Source organism: Bos grunniens, chromosome 4 (genome assembly GCF_055505025.1).
Source record: "Bos grunniens cultivar Pamir isolate PY7600 chromosome 4, Bosgru_T2T1.0, whole genome shotgun sequence".
Classification (NCBI taxonomy): domain Eukaryota; kingdom Metazoa; phylum Chordata; class Mammalia; order Artiodactyla; family Bovidae; genus Bos; species Bos grunniens.
Window position 1 is genome coordinate 42,745,588 of NC_141168.1, and position 25,457 is coordinate 42,771,044.

The 25,457-nt window shown below is 41.6% G+C and overlaps 1 protein-coding gene across 2 annotated transcripts in view; it reads left to right on the forward strand.

Annotated features, from left to right (window-relative positions):
- The first annotated feature begins 863 nt into the window (after positions 1-863).
- STK17A (serine/threonine kinase 17a) overlaps positions 864-25,457 on the forward strand; it is a 36,280-nt gene continuing 11,686 nt past the window's right edge. The window contains exons 1-3 of one of the 2 annotated variants that reach the window (XM_086396050.1): positions 864-1,195; positions 11,769-11,981; positions 22,990-23,134. In XM_086396050.1, coding sequence (XP_086252176.1) covers positions 990-1,195; positions 11,769-11,981; positions 22,990-23,134 — 564 coding nt within the window. In that variant the 5' untranslated portion in view covers positions 864-989. Of the gene's footprint in view, positions 1,196-8,514; positions 9,499-11,768; positions 11,982-22,989; positions 23,135-25,457 lie in introns of those variants that run through there. The other variant, XM_086396051.1, reaches the window with a different exon arrangement.

Genomic DNA, 25,457 nt, shown 5'->3' on the forward strand with positions numbered 1-25,457 from the left:
CGTGAGTTTGAGTGAACTCCGGGAGTTGGTGATGGACAGGGAGGCCTGGCGTGCTGCGATTCATGGGGTCGCAAAGAACTGGACACGACTGAGCGACTGAACTGAACTGGAAGGATGGAAATGCCATTTACTGAGGTGGGGAAACTTGCTGGGACTGCATTTATGAAGGATGATCAGGAGATGAGTTCTGCTCGTTGAATTTGAAATGCTAATTTGGCATCCAACTGGTCATGCCAAGTGTATACTTCAATGTATGAGTTTGAAGTTCAGAGAATGGTTGGAAGCTGGAGATAAAAATTTTGTGGTCATGAGCATACGGATGTAATTAAAACCACAAGACCGGATGAGAGCACCTTGAAAGTTAAATATAGAGAAGACTGTAGGGCTGGTATGCGGGTTTAAAAATATTTATCCATCTCTTGCCTTCACGTCCTCCTCTCAGTGTGGGAAGGTACCAGATGCTCCAGGCAACTTCCACGTGCTGTACAGCAGCCCTGATCTGAGTCTCATCACCTCTCCTGACCCGCCCAAGGGAAGGGATCGTGAAGCTCTGGCTGGTAGCTCCTACGCATTTTCGTTAATGTAGAGCTCAGATTTGCAACACTCAGATGCTCAGCAGGTACGTAACTGGCTGACGCAGCCGGTCCTCCAGTCAGAAGGGTGGTGCTGTGGGTTGCCTGCAGATTGCCCGGGGCCGGCCGCCGGGCCCCCCGCCAGGCTGCACCTTCTCCCCCTCAGCTGCAGAGGGCGCGCGCGAGGCACTCGGCGCTCAGGAACCCACGGGAGCTCAGAGCGGGGCAGGGGAGAGGCGGGGCCGGACGTGGGGCGGGGCCAGGCGGCCTGGAGGCCCCCGGCCGCAGTCTGTGCGCAGCTCCGGGCAGAGAGGGTGGCATCCTCGCGCCGGCTCGAGGCAGCTGGAGGCGGGGCCGTTACCCGCCGGGAGCTCCGAACGAGCCGGGTGGCAGGCAAGAAAAGCACGCCCGAGCGCCATGATTCCTCTCGAGAAGCCGGGCAGCGGCGGCTCTTCCCCGGCCGTCGCCTCCGGCTCGGGTCGAGCTGGCCGGGGTCTGAGCACGCCGCGCCTGCCGCCGCCCCCGACCCAGGCCCGCGGGCTGCTGACGGAGATCCGCACCGCCGTGCGCACCGAGCCCTTTCAGGACGCCTACACCCTGACCCCCGGCCGGGAGTTGGGCAGGTGAGGCCGGCGGGCGCGCGCAGATAAGTGCGGGAGGCTGGCGGCGCGGGGGCAGATAGCGCGCCGGGACCGGGTACAGACGTGGGTGCGGGCGGCGATTAGGGCGGCGGGGCCCCCTGGCCACGAGTCCACGCGCGGCGTCCCCCAAAGCCGTGGTATCGGCCATGAGAAAGGCTCCCCCCAGAACCTTGACCCCTCCCTCTCTCTGCTGCGGGCGTCTCAGCCTCTGTGGTCCCTTGTGCGGTAACTTAACGAGGCGGCGTGGGAACCGCGCTGCGAACCTTTCCCCGCGGCAGCGAGTCTGAAGTCAGCACAGGTGTGGAGTCAGCTTTGGTTTTGCCTGTGGGTTCCTGCTTCTCCCTCTGTGGCTGTGACAGACGAGCGCAGAACCCCGAGCGTGACAGCTTCTTTCGCACCAGCCCTGGGCCAGTTTCCGTCAGCCGCTTTCTGCTGACTTCAGTTGCGATTTCTTGGGTTTGTGCTGTTTGCGTTCTGAAATATTTAGGGCCGTGTGCTTTTTCAAGTTCAGATCGGTTTCACTTGTGGACTCTGGGCCCTTGTCTGACTCTTTCTACGCCGTGATTCAGCCCTTGCTTTTCTTCCCCATCTCGTTGTTGTTTTGTAGGGGTAGGGAGTGCTTAGAATTTGGTCTGCTTTTAAAATCGCAAAAGGTGAAGGCTGTTTGGATACTTTACGTCTTGTACGTTGAAGAGGGGTCACAGAGTGATAGGTTTTGTTGTTTGGTCGTAAAGTCATGTCCGACTCTTTTGCGACCCCATGGACTGTAGCCCACCAGGCTCCTCTTGTCCATGAGATTTCCCAGGCAAGAAAACTGGAGTAGGGTATTGCCATTGCCTTCTGCAGGGGATCTTCCCGACCAGGGATTGAACCAGCATCTCCGTGCAGGCGGATTTTTCTCTCTTGCTTGCCTTTTTTTTTTTTTTTTTTTTTTTACTGCTGACCGACGAGGGAACAGTAGAGGTCTGGGGACCGACTTTTTCTCTAAGAACAGAGAAAAAAGACAATTTCTGAAGAAATTGTCAGAAGCACTGGCTTTGAGGTCAGACCCGAGCTCAGATCCCCACTCTGCTTGCTCTGTGCGCCTTTGGACGGTGACTTAGTCTCCCCAGCCTCACGTTTCCCACCCATAAAATCAGTCAGTGTAGTGACAGTACCTCCCTCATGGGGGTGTCCAGAAGGTGCAGGGGCTGTACAGGTCAAACCACTGGTCCTGGCACACAGCATTTGATAAGTGTTAGCAGCTGTTGCAGACATTTATCAAGGTTGCAAAATCTCACCATGTTGTAATGGGGAATGGGCCTGACAGTTACAACAGCCTTCATTTGAGGGTCTTGGAAAAAGGTCTTATAACAGTGATTACAACGTTAAAAACAAGCCGCCTTACAAATATTAAAGTAACCTTTAGAAATCGTTTTTTGGCAAAGAAACTGACCTTAAAAGTGTCTTATTTATTCCACATGGGAAAAGGAAAAACGTCTTCCAGGGCCAAGCTTTACTTCACTCTGCTAGGCACCAATTAACTGGATCTGTGTGCACTTTATGACAAAAGACGACAGCTACTAACTCATCTAGGTATTCTAATTGGTGAAAATTCCAGACATTCTGAAGTAACTGATTTCTTGAGGAAGGAAAACCAGGACTCTCCATTGTTTGGTTGTCTGGCTTCATTCCACAGAAGGGAAAACACATTACACAACTGAAAATGTCTTCAGGTGGCAAGCACTGTCTTGTGGACTCATAATAGATGACTTAATCGGAAAACAATTGATTTACTCACTACCAGGTGTTGTGACAATCCCTCCAGGAACCAAGGAGGTTAAATCAACTTTAATTTTAACCTCTATTATAAAATTAGTTTGTCTATAAAGCTGTGTTCGTTTGCTTGAAGCCACTCCAGTACTCTCGCCTGGAAAATCCCATGGGTGGAGGAGCCTGGTGGGCTGCAGTCCATGGGGTTGCAAAGAGTCAGACACGACTGAGTGACTTCACTTTCACTTTTCACTTTTCATGCATTGGAGAAGGAAATGGCAACCCACTCCAGTGTTCTTGCCTGGAGAATCCCAGGGACGGGGGAGCCTTGTGGGCTGCAGTCTATGGGGTCGCACAGAGTCGGACACGACTGAAGCGACTTAGCAGCAGCATGACATCTTTTACATATCTTACATGAATTTCTTTACATAAGCAATAACTCCTGAAGCACAGAACAATGCAATTAGATAGGTACTTGATATAAGAGCCTAAAACTGAAAAAGAAAATGAATGTATTTGTTTCTTTTTGGTTCCCTTTTCTTCATGGAGAAGTGTAACGCAGTGGTTAAGAACATGGACTTAGGAGTCAGTCTGTGATGGAGTCTTGGCTCTTACTGGATTCCCTGGTAGCTCAGACGGTAAAGCCTTTACCCGCAGTGAGGGAGACCTGGGTTCTATCCCTGTGTCAGGAAGATCCCCTGGAGAAGAAAATGGCAACCCACTCCAGTATTCTTGCCTAGAATATTCCATGGATGGAGGAGCCTGGTGGGCTGCAGTCCATGGGGTCACAAAGAGTCAGACACGACTGAGCTACTTCACTTTATATGTACTTGAGTGAGTTACCTAATCTCTGATTACCTCACAGAGTTGTTGAGAGAATTAAATAAATTAACAGCATATCTGTAGCATAAAAGCTGTGCTTGACTTAGGGCATGCACTCAGAAACTGTAATGCGTTGAGTAGCTAAGTGAATCGTATTTTACATGTAACCAAAACGCAAAAACAGGAAAATCTGCACAACCTCCAAATGTGTCTCTATCTGTTGCAGAAGTAGAGAACCTCATTGCAAAAGCCCAGGGAACTGTTTGGACGTCCCAGGAAGTGAAAGTTCTGTTTTGTATTAGAAGCAGTTGCTGTTTAAGGTTTATCAATTTTGCCTGAATGTTGTAGTTTTGACAGAATGAAGTGTGTTTTTGTGTAATTCTTTCAGTAGTAAGAAAAGTAGCCTCTTTTCCTAGGTGTTGACTCTGGTTGCATTTCTGATATAAGGAATTGATCTCATGCTGATGTAGAACTTTAAAATTACTCATGTTATACTTTAATGATGTGGTATGAAAAACAAAGATCTATTCATTTTGTTCTCTGGCCTTTCATTTAGTGAAAATGTTGAAGAGGTGTGAAGAGCTAACTGTTCAAAGAAATCAAGTTTTTGCAGGCATTCCCATTATTTTATAGAAATATAAAGCTTTCAGTGAAATGGTTGTTTGGAGAAGACATTTTAAATGATCAGTATTGATTCCCTACTAATGAGAGGATGTAATGTTGATTATTTTAAGAAATACCACATTCTTTCATGTCTCCAGCAGAGTCCATAGCAGCCTAAATGTGGGTAAATATATGATGTAAAATTTTCTTTTAGTGCTTGAAACTTGACTTGTTATTCCTGAGGCTTGTTACCTTTCTTTTGAGTCAGGACATGTGCCAATGTAAACCACAGTAACGATTCGAGGTACAGGAGACATGACCTTGGGTTCCAAGAATTTTTTCAAAGAGTTGACGTCCATGGAGCTTCTACTGATAGCGTAGGAACAAAAAAATGTTTCTAGAAATTTTAAATTATACTAAATTTCACATCAAATGATTTGCCTAGTCTTCAACATTTTTTGATATATTCATAAATTTCATCTTAAGAAAAAAGATATTTTTAAAGCCAAAAGAATATCTTGTTTTTTATACTATTATATACTGATAGTTGAATTTTCCTGTGAGCACAAAAGGTACAAAATCCAAGTTCTCTGTTGAAATGGGTACTTCATACATGGGGGCTTTACAATTTTATAGGGGCTTTCACATACAGTATCTCATTTACTTCTTATCACAAGCAGATTTGGGAAGTCCTGTTTTTCAGATGAGAAAATCAAGATACCAGTAGATTGAGTCATATGAGAGACAGCTGAGCTGGGACTCCTTGCAATCACTTCCATTATGCCGCAGATGTTTCTCAAAAAAAAAAAAAGCTGTAGTCTATCTTGCGGCTAAAGCAATTTGCCATCGTTTTTGTAAGAGGACATGTTAATGGGCTCCAGATTGGAGCAAGCACTGCCAAGCTTCAGCCTCATGTGGTCCCTCCCCGGTCGTGTTACCCACCTGGGTCCCTGGACTCTCTAATCAATAGAAATTGATAAGAGGCCAGATGAGAATTCCGGGAGAGCCTTGTCTGGGACTTGGGCTGTATGTAGCGCACAGGAGTGAAAACAAGAACCAGATGCCCTTGCTCATGCCCCTGGCTGGGAGGGGAAGGGGGCAGGCTGGTCCCTTGGATGGGATAAGGTTAGGGCCTGATGGGTGGTTTTGGCTGGAGGGGGGCTTCAGTGGTCCGCCCACCCCCTTGGTGTGCAGGCGCCTGCTTTTTCTCCCAGCACCTCAGAAATGGCTGTCAGTTTGTGGCCTTTTCCTAGCTTTTTGTTCATAATTGACCCCACCTGCGCATGCATGAAGTTATTTTTGAGTCCCTTATAGTTCCTTTGTATTCTGTTGCTTGGGGAGATGTTTGTACAGGTGCAGGCACTCAGGTGAAGGGTCCCAGATCCCAGCCTGTCTCAGCTGGGCCTCATGGTGGGTAGGGACAGCCTATCTCATTCTCCTCAAAGCGGTTGGGAGTAACGGGAACAAGGAAGGATTTTTACCAGAAAATAAGAAGATGTACAAGCTGAAGAGGATGCACAGGTGGAGGTGTTTTAGAAGGTGGATCTCCTTTACCTAGATTCATGTCTGTAGGTAATGGCTTCAGGTTGAGGACCTTACAACTACTTGAGCATGTGTCATAAATTTTAAGTCATAATTTCTTTAGAAATAAAGATCCTTGTTAAATAAGACTATCCATGTAAAAATTTTGCCTTGTTTTAGGAAAACTATTAAGATTTCTTGGCAGTTTATCATCAGTTTGAAAGATATTTACAGTTTCGGGTAATCTGATATTTTTGGATGGATAAAGACAACTAGCCATGTTTGCGGTTCAGCATCAGACATTGCTAGGAAGTATGGCTCCTGCTCCAAGGCATGTGCTTCATTAGGTCAACTGTTAATTTTGAAAAGTTGGAGCTTATGTTAAAAGTAAAAACTTAATTTAAATATATAAACTTTCCAATATAAAATCAAAGTTTAAAAATATGTAAACTTAAAGATTTAGTGAATTTCCACCACTTTACAAACCTAACAAAATTTTATAAAATCCGATTATTGAACTAAATGCATTAGAAAGTTAGGTAGCTATAATCATTGGTTTGCCTGTTCAGGAAAGGAAGGAGGAACTCAATTTGTATAGTAAATTTATGCATCAAGTAGAAAGTTCAAATTAAGTTGCCTCCAAAACTCTTCAGTTCTGTATGATTTTTTTTATAAATTATCATAGATCTGAAATTAATGCCCCAGACAATAAAAATAGCTGCTGTTACTGATTGCAGAGAATGGACACTTTGGAAATGTCATTTTCTTTTGTCTTCACTACCCTGCAGGGTTAGTGCCATCAACCTCATTTTGTAGGTGAGGAATCTTAAGACTCAAAAAAGTTGAACAAGTTTCCCGAATTTCAAACCAAGTCTGGCTTTTGGCTCTAGCTGTTCTTGTCACTCATGCTGACTTATCTGATGGACTTGCTGATTTTTACATTTAGGATCAACAGATGGTTTGGTTTTTGTTCTTTCAGAGGTAAGGAAGACAGATCTGATCTAGGTCATTCTTGAACAGAACTTCTTTGCGCCTAAGGCTGTACCCCAGTGCTATTAAGCAAATATTGGACTTGGCATGTTGAGCACACAAGGCTCTTTGGTAGGCTCTGGAAATTGTTCCCAAATCTAACAAATCAGTCACTACTCCTTTTATGGGCAAAGTGACATGCCACATGGGAAAATCCTGTGGGGAAAACAACATTTGAGCTGAGCCTGAAAGAATGGATGGAATTTCAGTAGCAGTAGTAATGCAAGACACTCCAGCCACTGGCAATAAAACAAGCACAGAGTGCAGAAAAATTCAGTGAAAAAGAGAACAGCAAGTAGCCCCATGTGGCTAAAATATTAGACCTTATGTGGCTAAGTTTGCTAAATAGAACTTCTATTTAGCAAAATAACAAGAACAGTGTATGTATCTAGGGTGTTATCTGATGTTGTATTTGAGCACCTGCCATATGCCAGGCACTACACATGGAGATGCAAAGATGAAGAGGCCAGGTCTCTGAAACTCATAGTGGGGCCAGGAAGACAGTCATAGCCAAAAAATTGTAACGTGTCGGAAGAACTTAAATAATAGGATACATGTGGAAACAAAGCCCTTTCCTGTAATCTAGAATCAAACCTAGAACCTTGGAACTCACTTTTATTTTGCTTCCTCTATATACACTCAAATCAGCACCTCCACTTTTTTTATCTTTGCCCGAGCCTTATGTATTCTAATGTGTGTTCATCTTTGTGTGGTAGCCCAACACTGGTTATATTTGGAATCAATGTATTAGTAAATAAAATTCTCTTTACAGAGAAAGGCACCTCAAACTTCTCCCATCTGAAGCCTAACACACACTCCCTTCCCTCCACCCTCTGCACATCTGTTACCATTCTTCTGATTTTTCCTCTCAGTGGATTGGTACCACGTTACCCAGGACGCAGGGCAAAGATCTCCAAGTCCTCTTCGGCCTTTCCCTTCTGCCCTCATCTCTGCCAAAGCTCAGTCTGTCTTGACCTTGAATGCCTTGTAAATACTTCCTCTCTTCCCAGCCTCTGCTGCTGCTACTTTAGTTCAGACCCCTTACTTTGAGCTGTTTTCTTGGCTTCCCTAGTTTCTAGTTAACACTTGGCAATACCCCCAGAATTGGCTTTTTAAAACATTTATCTTAGCTTTTTAAAACTTTCACTAAGGTAAAAGTCTCATAGGTGCCCATTCTTACCTTGAGAAATAAAGCGCCAGCTACTTAGCCTGTCATACCTAAATCTACCTACCTATGTTCACTGAGCCTTCCTAAGCTTTTCCAGTTGTGCACCAGTAATACAGAGATCAGTAGAAACCCAGTCCTTGTTCTGAGGAAGCTTAGACTGGTGGCTCTGACTCAAATGTCTCTTCCTGTTGTTATCTTTGTTTATCCTTCCTGTCTGACTACCCTGGAGTGTGTTATCATTGTTATTTTGAAACCTACTCATTCCTAATATCTCCCCCCGCCACCCCCACTCCCTGCCAAATGATTAATGAAAATCAGAGTTTTCAGTTTAGTGTGTGATAGTGAACTATAGATGTTTGTGAAATGCGTGAAGAGCTCTGGAAACTGAAACATCCTGATAATCTAGGGAGAATTTTGGCTAAGTCAGCTAAGGAAGTAAACGTGCAACAGATGTCTTATGTCCTTTGAACCTCATCAGCCTCAAGTCCCTGCATATAACTACGACCCTGAGAGTCAGAGAAACATCATTTATTTCATGCTTTGGAGAGGCCTCAATAACTTAAAGGGTTGAGATACAATCACAGTTTTGACCATGAAGTTGTGGTAAAGCAGGCATACCAGAGCACTCCAGGGTGTGGAATTTAGGGAAACTGACTGGCTAATTCTTAGTGTGTTCACTCGACCCCCGCACCTTGAAGACTGAGTCTCACGCTTCTGTTTGCCTTGTGGCTCTAGAGAAAGAACAGTTCCCGGAAACCTGGCTTCATCTTCTGAAGTTTTAAGGTAGTTTTAAGGGTTCCCCTCCATCGCCCCAGTCATCCTGAGATGAAGGCAGGGCCGGTGTCCTGGGACCTGCTGTCCTGCTGTCTGCTTCAGTGGCGTGCAGTATCAGAGGAAGAGCTTTCTTCAGCATGGATTAGAGCTCAAGTTGGTCACCCACTGCTGGCTGCCCGTTTTGATGAGGCTCATTGGCTATATAGAATGATCTGTACATTTTTAAATGATTGAAAAGTCAAAAGAAGAGTCATTTAATGACATGGAAACTATGCGACATTCACATTTCAGTGCTGGTAAAGTTGTGTTTTGTTTTTTTGTTTTTTTAAACCCTGCCTCGCCTATTCATTGGCCTGTTGTCTGCAGCTGCTTTGACTGTACAGCAGACTTGAATGGTAGTGATCAAATCAGCTGGCCAGCAAAACCGAAAGTATCTGCTATCTGGCCCTTTACAGAAAGGTTGGCTGACTCCCAGGATAGCGCATGATATGGGGAGAGAAAGGGTAAGCCTACAGCTGAATGCTTCCTCAAAAACAAGGGTGGTGTCAAGATTAGTGATTGGTGTGTGAACTACTGTGGGGACCCAAAGAAGTGGATGCCTAGCGGGAGACCCAGGGTAAGTATAGGGGTCTCCTCTGGTTGCTTCTGGCCTCTGAATTGAGCAATGGCTCCTTTATAACAAGGGTTCCCAGAGTTTATAGGTTAGGGATCCATTCATCTGTTGCGTCTTTGGAAATATAGCAATACCTTCAGGACAGGCATGTAAGCAGCAGTATTTTACTATAATTTTACACAGGACTGTATTGCCTAGAGTGTTAGGTGTGGTAACAGTAAATACCTGTGTTTGCTGTGGGAGTTCTTTGAGGGCAGTTCAACCCAGGCATTTTAATTTAATAGCAACATGTTTGTTGTCAATTATATGTTGGTCAGTTTTTTACAAATTAGATTTTCTCTTTTTCCTCTTTTGAAACTTCAGAAATGTAGGTATAAAAAAAATCAAATGATTAATGATTTTTTTTCTCTTCCTTAAAGAAATCCAAAGATCATTAGGAACCTTTTAAAACTCAGTGGAGATGTTATTAGCCTAATGATTTTGTGGGGCTAAATAAAAAGAGGCATTAGCTTGTGATGCATAATTTATTGTTGAATCTTTCTAGTGACCTGAAGAAGTGTGTCATCTCACATTCCTGTTGAGCGCAGAGCCTTGTTCTGAATTAGGGTGTTGTTAGGTAGATTGCCACCTAATTGATCAGCTGTAGGGCTGTGCCTAAGGATTTTTCATGTAACATTTTTATTGCTGATGGTAACAAAAATTCAGAGGGGATGAACATCATATTTGTGGTTAACAGTAGCAAAGAAGGAAGGATCAGTCCTCAAAATTGCATTGGTAGTCTAGAATGCTGGGCCCAAACCTAGAAAGTAAAATTTAACAGCAAATTAAAGCCTTGCATTGAAATTTTTTAAAGTATATTTCCAAAACATAGTATCAAAACACTGCCTTGAAAGAATCCAAGAGGAGAAGGTTTTATTTATGAAATATGAAAAACCTGTCAAGTTTTTTTCACAAGGCATATTAATTTGTATCGGGCCAACCTCAGCAAAATAATAATCATGAAGCACTTTGAGCTTATACTTGGAGCAGTTGCTTCAGATTTGGTTGACGCATTTTACCAGCAAAGACCCTAAGGGGATGAGGAATGATTGAAAATTGGAAAAGGGAGTAGCAATTAACAGATCACGTCAGCTGTGTCCAGTACCTGATAGACTGTCAGGTTGGTCCTTCTGTATCGCTCAGCAAAAGATACGGACAACAGCTCTTCTCTTGAAGCCAGGTTTAGGCTTGTAATGAAAACCTTACTAAAATAATGTGTGCCCACAAGAGGAAAAGACTACCTCACAGTTTGAAAGAAAAACATTGGCTTTGGCATTTGGCAGTAGATTAAAAAAAAAAAAAAAAACTATTTGATTTCTAAGTTGCCTTCCAGCTTGAGTATTGGGTGTTTATGGGTGATAATTATTACAGCTCAGTGATTTGTTTGCTTCATAATATTTTATTGAGTATGTGGCAAGTACCATGCTAAGCAGTTGACATGTATTCTTTAATTCTCACAACAACCCTGTGAAATAGATTCTGTTTGTGTTCTCCTTTATAGATTAAGAAAATGAGATTTTTTTTTTTAAGTTAGAGCTTAAATTGCCCAAGTTTATGCATTGAGTGAGTGGATGGAGCCATTCTTTGGGATTCATGCCCAAATCTAATTCCAGACCTTATTCCATAATCAATATGCTGTGCTGATCCCCTGTGTGACTTATTAGTATAATAACGTGGCACAGAGTCAGACAGGACTGAAGCAATTTAGCAGCAGCAGCAGAGGGTATCAAAGAAGGCTTGTTATATCTGTCTTTATAGAAAAGCTAGACATTTCCAGCTGATGCTGCAGTTCATACAAATGAGGTCCCTACCTTTAAATAACTTTGGAGGGTGATTGGGTCTTTTTAGAGTCAATTAGTGACAGTGAAATCCATTGTTTTAGGAATTTTGATAACCAGCCATAAGTCAGATGGCTTTTTTTTTAAGATTCAGAGTATTTTATGTATAAATGTATAAAAATTAAGTTATTTATATATATATATATATATATATAAAATGCTGTAAAGAAATATTGGTTTAAATATTTGGTTGTCCTCTATTTAGAAGAATGAATCCTGCAGATCTGCCCATTATGTTTTATTTATAGAGAGGTGTTTCCCAAGTTATATTGCTACTTGAGTGTTTGCATGTGACCTAAATTTAAAAATCCACTGATGACTGTTTGGAAATTACATTAAAATTTATCACCTCTGAAAAGTCGGCTTTAACAGTGACTATGTTTTGCTTAATTCTAGAGGGAAATTTGCAGTGGTGAGGAAATGCATAAAGAAAGATTCTGGAAAAGAATTTGCCGCCAAGTTCATGAGAAAAAGAAGAAAAGGCCAAGATTGTCGGATGGAAATAGTTCATGAAATCGCTGTACTCGAGCTAGCCCAGGACAATCCGTGGGTCATTAATTTACATGAAGTCTATGAGACACCATCGGAAATGATCTTAGTTCTAGAATAGTAAGTATTGTCTTCCTTACTGAGTTTGTTTGCTAGTCCACACTCCTTTATACAGGCCACTCATCCGTGATAACCTGGTAAGCCCTGCTTCTCTGGAAATCTGAAGATTTTCCAAAACTTTTTCGTGTATTTATCGACATAGCCCAGATTTGCAAGGATATGTATATGTTGTGTTTTTCATCTTCATTCTTTAATGAAATTCTTTTGAAAATAAAGTTCTCTTATGTTCTTATTAGAGGCCTTCTTAAGGAGGTAACTGGTACAATATTAAAACAAAAGGCATTTAATATAATTTCTTATATGTTCATGTGGTCTAAGTTAATAATCCTTCTTTCAGAAATAATTGTTGGGATTCATACCGTGCTTTCAATTTGGGTAAGTAGGTGGGACAGCAGAGAAAACAGCTTTGGGACATGAAGGACAGTTTTTTCTCCTTAAGAAATCCTGTCAGACATAAAGAACAAACAGATGGACTCCAAGGGGGAAAGAATGGAGGGGGCTGAACTGGGAGATTGGGATTGACATAAATACAGTACTATGTATAAAATAGATATCTGTATCAACCTAGAGGGGTGGGATGGGGAGGGAGATGGGAGGGAGTTTCAAAAGGGAAGGGATATATGTATATCTATGGCTGATTCATGTTGAGATTTGACATGAAAACATGTCAAAATTCTGTAAAGCAATACTTCTCCCTCTATAAACTTTTAAACATAAATAAGTTTATAGAGAAGTCTGGACGGCTTCTAAAAAAGTCTAAAATATAATTCAAGAGCATTGTGTTTATATATTTCTTTAATTCAGTAATTTCACTTGTAGGAATCCTTTTAAAGAAAAAAAATTAAATGTGAACAACAAAAAGCACGAACATGTTTTCCACTGTGAATTTTTCATTGTAATAGAAATAGCCACAAATGATTGAATGGTTAAGAAATGTAGTCTCTGTGGATTATATCTCAATGAAGTTGTTTTTCATTTTCAAAAAACCTTGGTTTAGAGGTTTCTGGTCTTCAGTTTGTTCTGGAGAGGGTTGGTTAGAATTGGAAATTGATCCGAAAGGGACTGTCTGAAGTGTGATGCTCTGATCATCATCTTGTCTCTCTCCCGATCTCACAGAACCTGCTCTTAACCTTCCCTCCTGTCTCCCCTTGGTCCTCCATCATCTCCTGCCTTCACTTCCCTTACATTCCCTTCATTTCTGGGGTAGTTCCTGCAGCTAATCCCTCACTAGTGCCTCATATTATGCTTTTCTTCTTCTTGCTCTTCCTCTGCAATCCATTCTACCAGTTTAAAACACGGGATCTAAGCTGTTGTCCCTCCTCCTGCCCATTCTTGGGAGGATTTGCATAGCCTTCCATCTGCTTATTACACAAGGAAGAGTTCCATCCTCAGCTGGGCTGTTGGTGTAGTTTTGTAATTCTTTACCTAATCTCTCCTCCCCTTCTTTTAACATCCCCAGCAGGAGGGCAGGAGCTTATGAAATCCTTGGTCACATGTGCTGTCACCCACTTCCCACTTGTTAGATACCAAACCTCTCTCCCTTTACTGAGAAGATAAAGGCCATCAGATGCACACTGCTCAGCATCACCCACTCTTTACACTCTCACTGCCTTTCCTCTGTTTCCAGGAAGAGAGTCCATTCCTTAACTCCAAGCCTACAACTTTGACTTCTGCTCTTTAATCCTCTTCCTTCCTTTCCTAGGACCTGTGTTGTGTGTTTTACTCACTTTTCTAATCTCTCTGAGAGTCCCTCCCACCTCAAGTGATTCTTTTCCATCCATCTTCCAATAATTCAGTCACTTCTCTCCTAAAATTCCTGGTCCTCAGCTTGGACTCTCTTGAAGTATTGTCCTGCCCTTCTCTTCTGAATTTACAGCTTTCCTCACCTTCTAGTCAATTTTGTTCTACTTCACTGAACCATCCATATGTTTAGCTGCCAATACTCCATCACTTTTCAATCTGATGCCACCTGCTCCTCTAAAACTTCCATGAGGTCATCAGCCCTGTTTGCAGGAATCGATCTCCTCATTTTAGTGTTCATTCTGCTTCTTAGGCTTTTTAAACACTTGATGTTATACCATCTTCACTTGAAATTGTGTTCTTCCTTAGCTTTCGTGGCTTTTTTTTTTTCCCATCTTAGAGCCTTTCCCCCTTCTTCTACTATGTAAGTGCTCGCCACAGTTGATTAGTATTACTCTTGTCATGTGTTTATGACCTGCACATTTACCCTGGATGGTAACTCTGTGGCTTCAGCTATTATTTACATGTTTCCAAATCTTTGTCTCCAACATGAGACCTTCCCTAAGCTCCAGCTGCCTAGTGCATATCCCTTAATCCACCCGCACACTGTGACCAGTGCAGGATCCGTGTGTGTGCACCCCTGCACTGCAGTGCTTCTAATGCCTGTGTTTTGTTCCCCATTTCCACTGGTGTCCCTATTTATTTCATCACTCAAATATAAACCTTGGCTGTGTCCTTGATTGCTTTATCTCCTTTAATGCTCTTGTGTAATGAATCACCAAGTCTTCCACTTACCCCTCTCCCCTGCTGGGGCCTGTTCCTTTGTGCTTGCTGTTTTTCCCCTGTGTTGGGTCCTCACTGCCTCTTCTGAGGACTTTCTCTGTAGCTGCTTAGCTGATCCCCCTCAATCCTAGAGCGTCCCTCAGGCTCCCATTGGGCAGGTAACCAACACATAGATGTGGGGACACTATTCCCTTGCTTAGAAGCTTTTGCTGGCTTCTGTTGCTTTCATGGTCACGATTCTAGAACCACAAAACCATATGGTTTGGCCAAAATGTTTTGTGTTATGCATTTTGCTTGAAGAGGAAGTCTTAGAATTAGACTTTAGACACTGAGGTCTTGTTGCTATGGAAGCAGACAGGTTTATGATTACTGTATTACTCACTCCACCTGCCCTGTGCACTGAATACTAATGGGTGCTGGTAATAGGAAAGTAAAAACAGTATAACCCCTTCACTCCAAATGATGTTTAGTGAAGGAGATAGTTTTTTAAATTTTCTCCAGCTTTACAAGATATAATTGAGATAAAACATGTTGTAGGTTTGAGGTCTGCAGTGTTTTGATATACTTATATCTTGCAATGTTAGAGCATTAGCTAACACCTACATCACATAATTACTATTTCTTTTTTGTGGTGAGAACATTTAAGATCTATTCTCTTAGCAACTTTTAAGTATATAATACAGTATTATTAACTATAATGATTATAGTTACATTAGATCCCCAGAACTTCTAACTAGAAGTTTATACTCTGACCAACAGCTCCCCTATTCCCCACCCCCTAGTCCCTGGTAACCACCATTCTAATCTTTGTTTCTGTGAGTTTGGCTTTTTTAGATTTCACTTATAAGTGATATACGGTATCTGTCCTTCTCTGTGTGACTTGCTTCACTTAGCATAATGCCCCAAGTTTCATCCACATTGTTGCAAATGTAGAATGTCTTTCTTTCTCATGGCTGAATAATAGTCCATTGTATATATACTGCATCTTCTTTATCCATTCATGTTTTGACAGACACTTTAGGTTGTTTCTGTATCTTGGCTATTGTCAATAAGGCGCGGGAGTGTAGATATCTCTTTGAGATCCTGTTTTCATTTCTTTTGGGTGCATACCCAAGAGTGGAATTGCTGGATCATATGGCAGCCCTACTTTTAATTTTTGGAGGAACCTTCATACTGTTTTCCAGAGTCGCTGCACCAATTTATGCTCCCATCAGCAGTGCACAAGGGCTCGCTTTCTTCCACATCCTTGCCAACACTTGTCTTCTCTTGTCTTTTTGATGATAGCCATCTTAACAGGTGTGAGTTAGCTCACTGTGGTTTTGATTTGCATTTCCTCAACTGTTAGTGATGTTGCAGACCTTTGCATGTGGTCTGTTGGCCATTTGTACATCTTCTTTGTGAGCATGTCTATTGTTCCTCTGCCAATTTTTTTAAAAATTGGAGGATTTGTTTTTTTGCTATTCAGTTGTATGAGATATTTATATATTTTGGATACTAATACCTTATCAGATATATTTTGCAGCTATTTTCTCCCACTTCATAGTTGCCTTTTCATTTTGTGATGATTTTCTAAGCTCTGCAGAAGCTTTCTAATTTGATGTCGTCCCAGTTGTTTATTTTTGCTTTTGTTGTCAAATCCAAAAATATCATTGCCAAGACTGATTTTAAAGAACTTACCCCCACTGTTTAGAACTTTTATGGTTTCAGGTCTTACATTCAAGTCTTTGATCCATTTTGAGTTGACTTTTGTGTATGCGTAAGATTCATGATTTGCATGTGAATATTGAGTTTTCCAAACACCATTCATAGAAGAGACTGTTCTTGCCCTGTTTTGTACTCCTGGCTCCTTCATAAATAAAGTGATGATATGTGCATGTTTTTATTTCTTGGCATTCTGTTCTGTTCCATTGATCTGTGTATCTATTTCTATGCCAGTACCATACTGTTTTGATTACTGTAGTTTTGTAATATATTTTGAAACTGGGGAGATGCCTCCAGGTTTGTTCTTTCTCAAGATTGGTTTGGCTTTTTGGAGTCTTTTGTGGTTCCACACAAATTTTGGGATTGTTTTTTCTGTTTAAAAAATGCCTTTGAAATTTTGATAGGAATTGCATTGAATCTGTAGATCATTTTGGGTAGCATAGATATTTAATGATATTAATTCTTCCAGATCATGAGCAGACTATCCTTCCATTTATTTGTGTCTTCTTTAGTTTTTTTCACCAGCGTCTTAGTTTTCCACGTACAGATGTTTGATTTCTTGGTTAAAAATAGTCCTAAGAATTATTCTTTTTGATGTTACTGAAAATGGGATTGTTTTGTTGATTTCTCTTTCTGATAGTTCATTGTTAGTATATAAAAGGAACACATTGACTTCAGTATACTGATTTTGAATGCTACAACTGAATTTATTTACAAATTTTAGAACAAGATTTTATGTGTGAGAAAAATACCAGATTAATAATTCAACCTAAGATCACATGACAAGTAGTAGAGCTACGATTTAGCATAAGAGTATGCGAGTCCAAAGCCTTTAGCCATGAGCTGTGCACCTTTACTCCAAGGGAGAGGCTCAGGAGTGCCCTTGGAGGAGACATTTAGCATTATATACTAGCCGTCATTGCCTTACTCAGGATTTTTCAGGTTGTTTGGACCACATCCCATGCTTTTCTGTCTGACTTCTGTCTCATCTACTGCTAGCACTCCAACCTCACCTTCCATTCTGGGCACACTTTTTTCTCAGTTCTTTAAGATGTCACTGCACTGTCCCCTGCCTTACATTGCTTATGATGAAGTCGGCGTTGATTCTTAATTCCCCTGTACATGTGCCTTTTTAAAGATTTTTCTCTTTCACTCTGGTTTTCAGCAATTTGTGCAAATGTGCCTTGATTTTCTTTGTTTATCTTGCTTGGGGTTTATTGAGCTATGTGGATCTTTTAGTTTTTAACAGATTTGGGGATTTTTCAGCCATTATTTTTAAGAGATATTTTTCTTCCCCCACTTATCTTGTTCCTTCAATTACAGTGTGTTAAACTGTTCGATCCCTGGGTTCAGAAGATCCCCTGGAGGAGGGCATGGCAGCCCACTCCAGTATTCTTGCCTGGAGAAGCCCCATGGACAGAGGTACCTGGCAGGCTACAGTCCATGGGGGGTCGCAAAGAGTCAGACACGACTGAGCAACTAAGCACAAACTGTTCCATATTGTCGCTCAAATCCCTTTGTTGTTGATTTCCTTTAGGATTGACTGGTTTGACCTCCTTGCGGTCCAAAGGACTGTCAAGAGTCTTCTCCAGCACCACAGTTTGAAAGCGTCAATCCTTTGGTGCTCAGCGTTCTTTGTGGTCCAACTCTCACATCTGTACATGACTGCTGGAAAAACCATAGCTTTGACTCTACAGACCTTTGTCTGCAAAGTAATGTTCTTTAACATTCTATCTAGGTTTCTCATAACTCAGGTCCCTAGGTCTTGTTTATTATTTTCTCCACCCCACCACCCATACTTTAGACAGATGGCTTCCATTTCTGTCTCCAGATTTGCTGGTTCTTCTGTAGGGTCTGATCTGCTCTAAAGCCAGGTGAAATCTTCACTATAAGTGTTTTTGTTTTTGTTTTATCTCTAGCAGTTCCATTTGGTTCTTTTCATACTTTCTATCTCCTTGTTATGTTCATATTTTACTCTAAATCCCTGGGTGTATATATAATACCTGTTTTAAAGTCCTTACCTAGCAATTCCATCATCTCTGGGTCTGTTTCTATTTTCCTGTTAGTTGTAAGTTGTGGCATTTTCAGATGGCTAGTAATTTTTGGAAGGATGCCAGACGTTTAGAATGGCATAGTGCTTGGGTGGATTTTATGATCTTCCACTAAAAGAATGGTGGTGTTTGTTTTGGCAGGCAGTTAAGTTACTTGTGGATCAGCCTTATTAGTGCAGGTCTAGGAGAACTTTAGCCTTTAATAAGACTATAATATGGCATCCTGGGGGGTCTGCTGAATGCCCCAGGTGCTTGGCATGGTTTTTCTACTCAAAATGGGCAACATTCAAATATCTTCTGTCCTCTGTGAATGCTAAGAATTGTTCAGCTTATGATTTCCTGGCAGTTTTTTGCCTGACCTCACAGTTTTACCCAGTGAATGTACATATAAGTATCTTGTCTAAGACTCTGGGATATGACTGAACAGATGTCTACAGATCTCTCTCTGTGTAGAACCCTCCTCCCTGGTACTCTGCTTATGAGATCCAGCTGCCTTAGCCTTGCCCAACTCCCTACCTTCTCAGCTTAGCAAGGCTGCCTGCCATATTCTGCTTGGGTTCCTCCCCTGCCCTGTACCACAGTCCATAAATTACCTCCAAGCAGGAAGTAAAATGAAAGTAGCTCAGTCATGTCCAACTCTTTGTGGCCCCATGAACTATACAGTCCATGAAATTCTCTCGGCCAGAATACTGGAGTGGGTAGCCTATCCCTTCTCCAGGGGATCTTCCCAACCCAGGTCTCCCACATTGCAGGCGGATTCTTTACCAACTGAGCTATAAACTGAGCATAGAACTCAGCTTGTTTGTGCCCCCACCTCAGGGATAATGGTCTTAAGTGCCTGTTGTTGATATGTCTGAAAATAGTTGATTCATGTACTTGGCTCATTGTTCATGGCTAGAGAGCAAGTTCCATAGCATTGGGCTGCAAGGGGAAGTAGCTACGTATCCTTCTGGAGTATATCCTGTATTTTCACACCACCCTTATACGTGTCCACGCTTCCTGGTATGGACTCTTTGGGGTTATTTGTTTTTTGGGTTTTTTTGAGTCTTTATTGAGTTTGTTGCAGTATTGCTTCTGTTTTAAGTTTCGGGGTTTTGGCCTTGAGACATATGGGATCTTAGCTCCCCAAGCAGGGATCCCACCCACATCCCCTGCATTGGAAAGGGAGGTCTCAACCACTGGATCACCAGGGAAGTCCCCTCACTCTTGGCCATTTCATCTAGTGGATTCCTGTTCATTCTTCAAGACTGAGAATAAGTATCATCTTTCTAATATTTTTTTCCTTCCAATTAATTGCTCACTTGCTAAATTATCAATAACTTGATGTGTAATTTCATACCTATATATACTTATGCATTTGTTGTTGTTTAGTCGATAAGTGGTGTCCAGCTCTTTGCAACCCCGTGGACTGTAGCCCACCAGGCTGCTCTGTTCATGGGACTTCCCAGGCAAGAATACTGGAGTAGGTTGTCATTTCCTCCTCCAGGGGATCTTCCATATTCTTAAAAATATCTTTCATTTTTTTCTTCGCCACTAGTACAAGAAATCTCATACATACTTACTCATAATTTATCTCTTTATCCCTAGCACATAGCACAGGGCCTCTAATATATTTGAATGATATTTGTTAAATTTGAATAGTGAGGGAGTAAAGATCCATGCTGGGCCTCTAAGCAGGATAGAAATGGAAATGCTAGTTTAGATAGAAAAAGGAGTGTTTGGTGTGAGGTTGGGAGCTATGAGCTCACTAAGGTGTAGGCTACCAGGGGAACTCGGTTACTCTTACCTTCTAAACATCATTTATATGACTCTGAATAATGTAAACAAAGAGATACTTATAATTTTCTGAGGACCACTAGAAAGTTGAGACTCCTAGATCTTAATATTTTCGATAAAAATAGTTTTAGTAAAATTTTTTGAAAAATCCTTCAGTTATTTCTGTGAAAAATATTTGGATAAAAAGTTACATGAATTAAACTTAGTTTCTGAATAATTTAAAGTCATGGAAAATAAGCACTACTAGAGCACTACAATAAAACTGAAAATTTTGCTGTAGTGAAAGATGGGCCCAGCAAAATTCTTCCTGCTGTTCTAGCTTCTGTGTGAATGAAGGTGCTTTGTGCAAAGCAGTTGTTAATATTTTTGTATTTTCTGTTGCCACACTCGACAGATGCCTTTACCATCTCAGGTTGTTCCATAGTAAAGCTTCACTTGGTTCATGAGTTAAAATGACAGCTGGTTAACGGGTCCGGCTTACATGTAAACAGGGTAAAATGACTTGCGACTGTACACTGTACCTAGAGGGGTGCGTAAGCCGTGCTGATCACTGAAGGCTGGCTTACGTAGCTTCTTTACGTAGTCTCTGTTTGAAGTGTTGGATTGGCCAAAAAGTTCTTTCAAGTCTTTTTTGTTTGTTTGTTTTTTCCTTTTTCCCCATAAGATCCTGTGGCAAAACCCATTGGCCAACCCAATATAGCCTTCAGAATTTTTAGAAAACTAATTTTGCCCTTCATATCTTGTGTTTGGGAAAACAGAGGAAACCCTTTTGTTAAAGCAAGAATGAGTGAATAACTAGTGGAAAAGACTAATAATAAATTGTTCTTAATCTTAGGTAAAGAGATCCTTGAATTTATGTAAATCAAGCTCTATTCAGTTTTATTGTGGATGGTAGTGTTGAGCTGAGGGGTCCAGAGGACCGGAAATTGAGATTGAGAAACTTTCTGGCAACCAAAAGACAGTTCTGTCTCAGCTGAGGAGCAGAGGCCCTCCTGAGTGTACTCTGCAGATTGTCGCCTGTATGTGCAGAGCGCCTGTGCCCTGACTGTGCATCACGCCCTGGTGCGTCTGTAGTTGCTGGGGACCGAGTGGACTCAGCTCATCTTAGCGCCCTGTTCACAGCAGACAGCACTGTCAGGCTGTCATGAATTTACTGTTTTTTGTGTGTGCTGTAAATGCTCACTATTTCCTTTCTTTCAAATTAAATAGTACTTTTAACTTTGCCTGAATATGTCATGGCCATTTTACAGTTAATTACATAAAAATTGTTTTGATGCTTTCACATATGGTTTTCTCATACTGTAATGAAAACATAACAAGAGTCAGTTGTATACGTTTAACCAGAATGAAAATCTAAACCAGTCAATGAGTTATTTTCTTCTGCTCTTATCACCTGCCGTTCTTTAACTAAACTTAATAGGTTCTTATATGATTTTTGTGAAAATTTTTATTTCCTTATCTAGACACAATTTGGAGAATAGGTTGCCCTAACAAAAAAGAAAGAGAAGAACCAAGTTACCTTATGAAAAGGAAATGAATGAGCAGCTTTTGTTTGACAGAAGCATGGCTGCCTGGTGTTATATAGTTCACATTAATTCTGTAGCAACTTCATGGACGCAACCCAGTCTTTTTTTTTTTTTTTAAACACAGAAAGGAAAATTTGAAGTGTGACATGAGTTGTCATTTATGGTAAGGAAAAATTGTTTAAATATGGAACTTCTGCTGAAAGGAAAGGAAAAATTATAAATGATTTTCTTAATTAGCAAAATTATTCAGAGGGAAAAAATAGAAACCGAGTTGCTTTGGCCAGAGGGTGGGAGAAACCAGAAGTCCATGCTGCTCTGTGAGCCTGTCATAGCTACCACAGTCTAAGAAGCACAGTCCCTTCACCCAGCACTTTTCTCCCAGTATCCAAGTTGCCAAGACTGCGGGCCCAGGAGCAGACCAGAACATTCATGCACCTTCTCATCACGACATTGTCTATAATCATGAATAATTAGACCAAAAAAAAAACTTAAATGTCTTTCAAAGGGGAATAGCTAAGTAAATTATGAGGTTTTTAAAATTATTTTATTGAGGCATACTTTACATAGTATATAATTCCCAGGCGGGTTTTAGTAAGTTTACCAAGTTGTACAACCATCACAGTAAACCCATTTTGAAACATTTGTATGCTTTCAGTAGCATCCTCATGCACATTACACCCCCCTGCCCAGCTGGGCCCAGGGCCCAGCTATTTCTGTGCTCTCTTTCTCTATAAATTTGCCTTTGGGGACGTTTCATATAGAAACTATGGTTTATCTATTCACAAGGTTGCAGAAATGAAAAATCATGAGGTGGGTAGATTAAAAAAACCCATCATGGAAAAAACACATAAGCCATGTTTAAAAAAAAGTAAGAATCAGTAGAATGTGTCCTGTGTTACCATTTATGTGTTCTTTAAAAATGCATGAAACTGATACTTTTGTATGCATTTTAAGTGTGGTTTTTAAAAACAAAACTGCAAGGATGGAGTATGCCCACATGCTAAGAGCATGCCTCCAGGTGTGGCTCTTGGATTGGGGAATGGCTTGTCAATGGAAGGTATTTGCTTTATTTTCATTATTTGCATTTTTTGCAAAAATAATGTTTTCATGTATTCTGTAACCAAAGATTCTTGAAATATTTTTACTTGAAACTTTGTTAATATATTTTACCATTTAGGTTTAGTTCTTAAAGTTCTTAAGCTGTTTTTATTTAGCTTTGGAAATGCTAAAATGAGCTCATATTAAAGATTTTACTGTTTATTTTAAAAAGTGGATTTCAGCATGTAAATAGACAAAAGTTTACTACACACATTCAAATTAATAGTCTATCTAAATAAGAATTCCTAGTGTGTATAAATATTAGAAACAAAAAGACTCAACTATTTTCAGTGAGTCCTTTTCCTCTTAAATTGTGCTTCTCCTCTTTTCTAGTGCGGCTGGAGGTGAAATCTTTGACCAGTGTGTTGCAGATAGAGATGAAGCCTTCACGGAAAAAGATGTTCAGAGACTCATGAGGCAGATTTTAGAAGGTGTTTGCTTCCTACACGCTCATGATGTCGTTCATCTTGATTTGAAGGTAAGAAAACTGAATCACTTTCCAGTTTTAAGGCTGCTGGAAAATCATACCCCAGATGTGAAGTGTTTCACAGTGATTTATTCAAACATTTGTCAGGTCTGCATGTGTCATTGGGTGACAAGGAAGTAAGAGTTGAATCTTTATTCTTATCCTCTAGCCAGTTTTTCAGGGAGAATATGCACACGTGTGTACCTGGGAAGATAAATAGTGACATGTTGCCCTAGAAATGGAGCTTCAGCAATATTTCTGGGTGGGTGCAGGCTTCCTGGTGGAGACAGGGCTTGAAACGCTGGTGCTGGTGGTTTAGTTGCTCAGTCATGTCTGACTCTGTGGACTTCCTGGTGATGCCAATCCTGGGGATCCAGGCGCCACCCACAATTACTGCTGGATGGCACGCTCTAACACCTTACACACACGATGCTGTACACACGCCATACTGCAGGAGTGTCAAAAGTGGGCGGTTACACCGCAGTAGACATGGGAGTGCTTGTGGGACGTTTTTTGAAGGCAGGTGTGGACACGTGTGCACCCACATGTGGTCCCAGGAGGCTGATGCTGCAGTGGCCTTAGAGGTCATCTGGTGAAACCCTGAGAGCATGCACCAGGCCGCTGGAGCTCTTGTTTTTTCCCCTGAATGTATCGTGTGCATTAGAAATTCAAAAATCCTCTCTGCAAGACATAGCCACCCATGCTTCCCAAGGGAACACTTGCCAGGAAGGGATGGTCTTTGCAGTCCAGGCTTCAGTGAACTCAGACTTTTAAGAAGCCTCAGTATCAGACAGTGCAAAAAAAATTCCCCAAAGTTGTGTTTGTGCTGAGCCTTCTCTCATGTTTGGTGTTACACCACACTCAACTTTGTAAAATCATACATTTAATTTTATGACATTTTGCTAGTTTTATGATGTAGAAAGGACCTCCACGAACAGAACCCCAATTTAAATAATATCACACCTTTAGGAAATGAGCTCTCAATTTATGACAGCTCCACCTGTGACATTATCCAGACTAGAAACTAATTAAGTAGCGAGTCAGACAGGTTGCCGACACCGTGTGTCATGCATCTTTGATGTTACTTGAAAGCAGTCAAGGGTGAATATTAAGTTCTTGACTACCAGGTTCGACTGTGTATTTACACAAGGAAATTATATCCCTTTCTCCCCAATACACTCAGTATAAATTGTATTCCTTTCTCCCCAGTATACTCGGTATAGAATACTTTCCAGATTTAATAGAGGCTTTGATGATGGAAACAGGACTCTTCCATGTTTCCCAGACCCAGAGGAGCTTGAAGACAAGGGGCCCGGAGGGTTCTCAGCCTCTCTCCTGCCCTCTCGCTCTTCACACATGTAGTCCAGCTTGGCTCCTAGTGAACTGTGGAGGGAAAGGTCAGAGGTGGGGTTGGAAAGGCAGCCATGCAGACGGGAATGGTTTCTACCAAAAGGTCATTCCCAAGTTGGCTTCCATGACCCTTGTGAGTCTGGACAAAGAGTGTCTACTGTCCTTTTAACAGCCATCTGCCCAGTGACAGTGTGTTTATAATGTTGACTCTCAGTCTTAATAAGAGCTTGAGAGACTAAGCTACAGAGCTAAATGTATACTTGGTGTGTGCTAAGTTACTTCAGTTGTGTCTGACTCTTTGTAACCCCATGACTGTAGCCCGCCAGGCTCCTCTGTCCATGGGATTCTCCAGGCAAGAATACTGGAGTGGGTTGCCATTTCCTTCTCCAGGGGATCTTCCTGACAGGGATCAAACCCTCATCTCTTATGTCTCCTGCATTGGCAGGCGGGTTCTTTACCACTTGTGCCACCTGGGAAGCCCTGTAAAAAATGATAACCCCGATATATATGGTAACTTTGAGTCATTAGACCATTTTTATTGCCCATGATGATGAAAATGGGCAATTCTTGTCCCAGAGACAGAAGTTAGTTAGTTAGGCAACTATTAGATTTGCCCCTGTGAAAAGAGATAATTGCAAGAATGGGAAATACACTCTTCAGTAGGTAAGAACCCGGGCAGTCAGTTTGCCCAAAGACTGATTCACTGAAGACCCTCAGCAAGATGCAGGCAGGCCTCAGAGAAGTCGCAGGTTTGCTTCCAGACACCACAGTAAAGTGAATATCTCAATGAAGAAAGTTTCACTATCTTTCCCAGTGCCAAGGTTATTGATCACAGATCAGCACGACAAATATAATGAAAATGTGTGAGGTATTTCAAGGATTACCAAAACGTTCAGAGTCAGGACAAAGCTCAAGTCTCAAAATCATTTCGGTAATGTGAGCTGGTCCTGGGCGTAGTGGCCTGCTTTTACATCAGCCAGGAGGA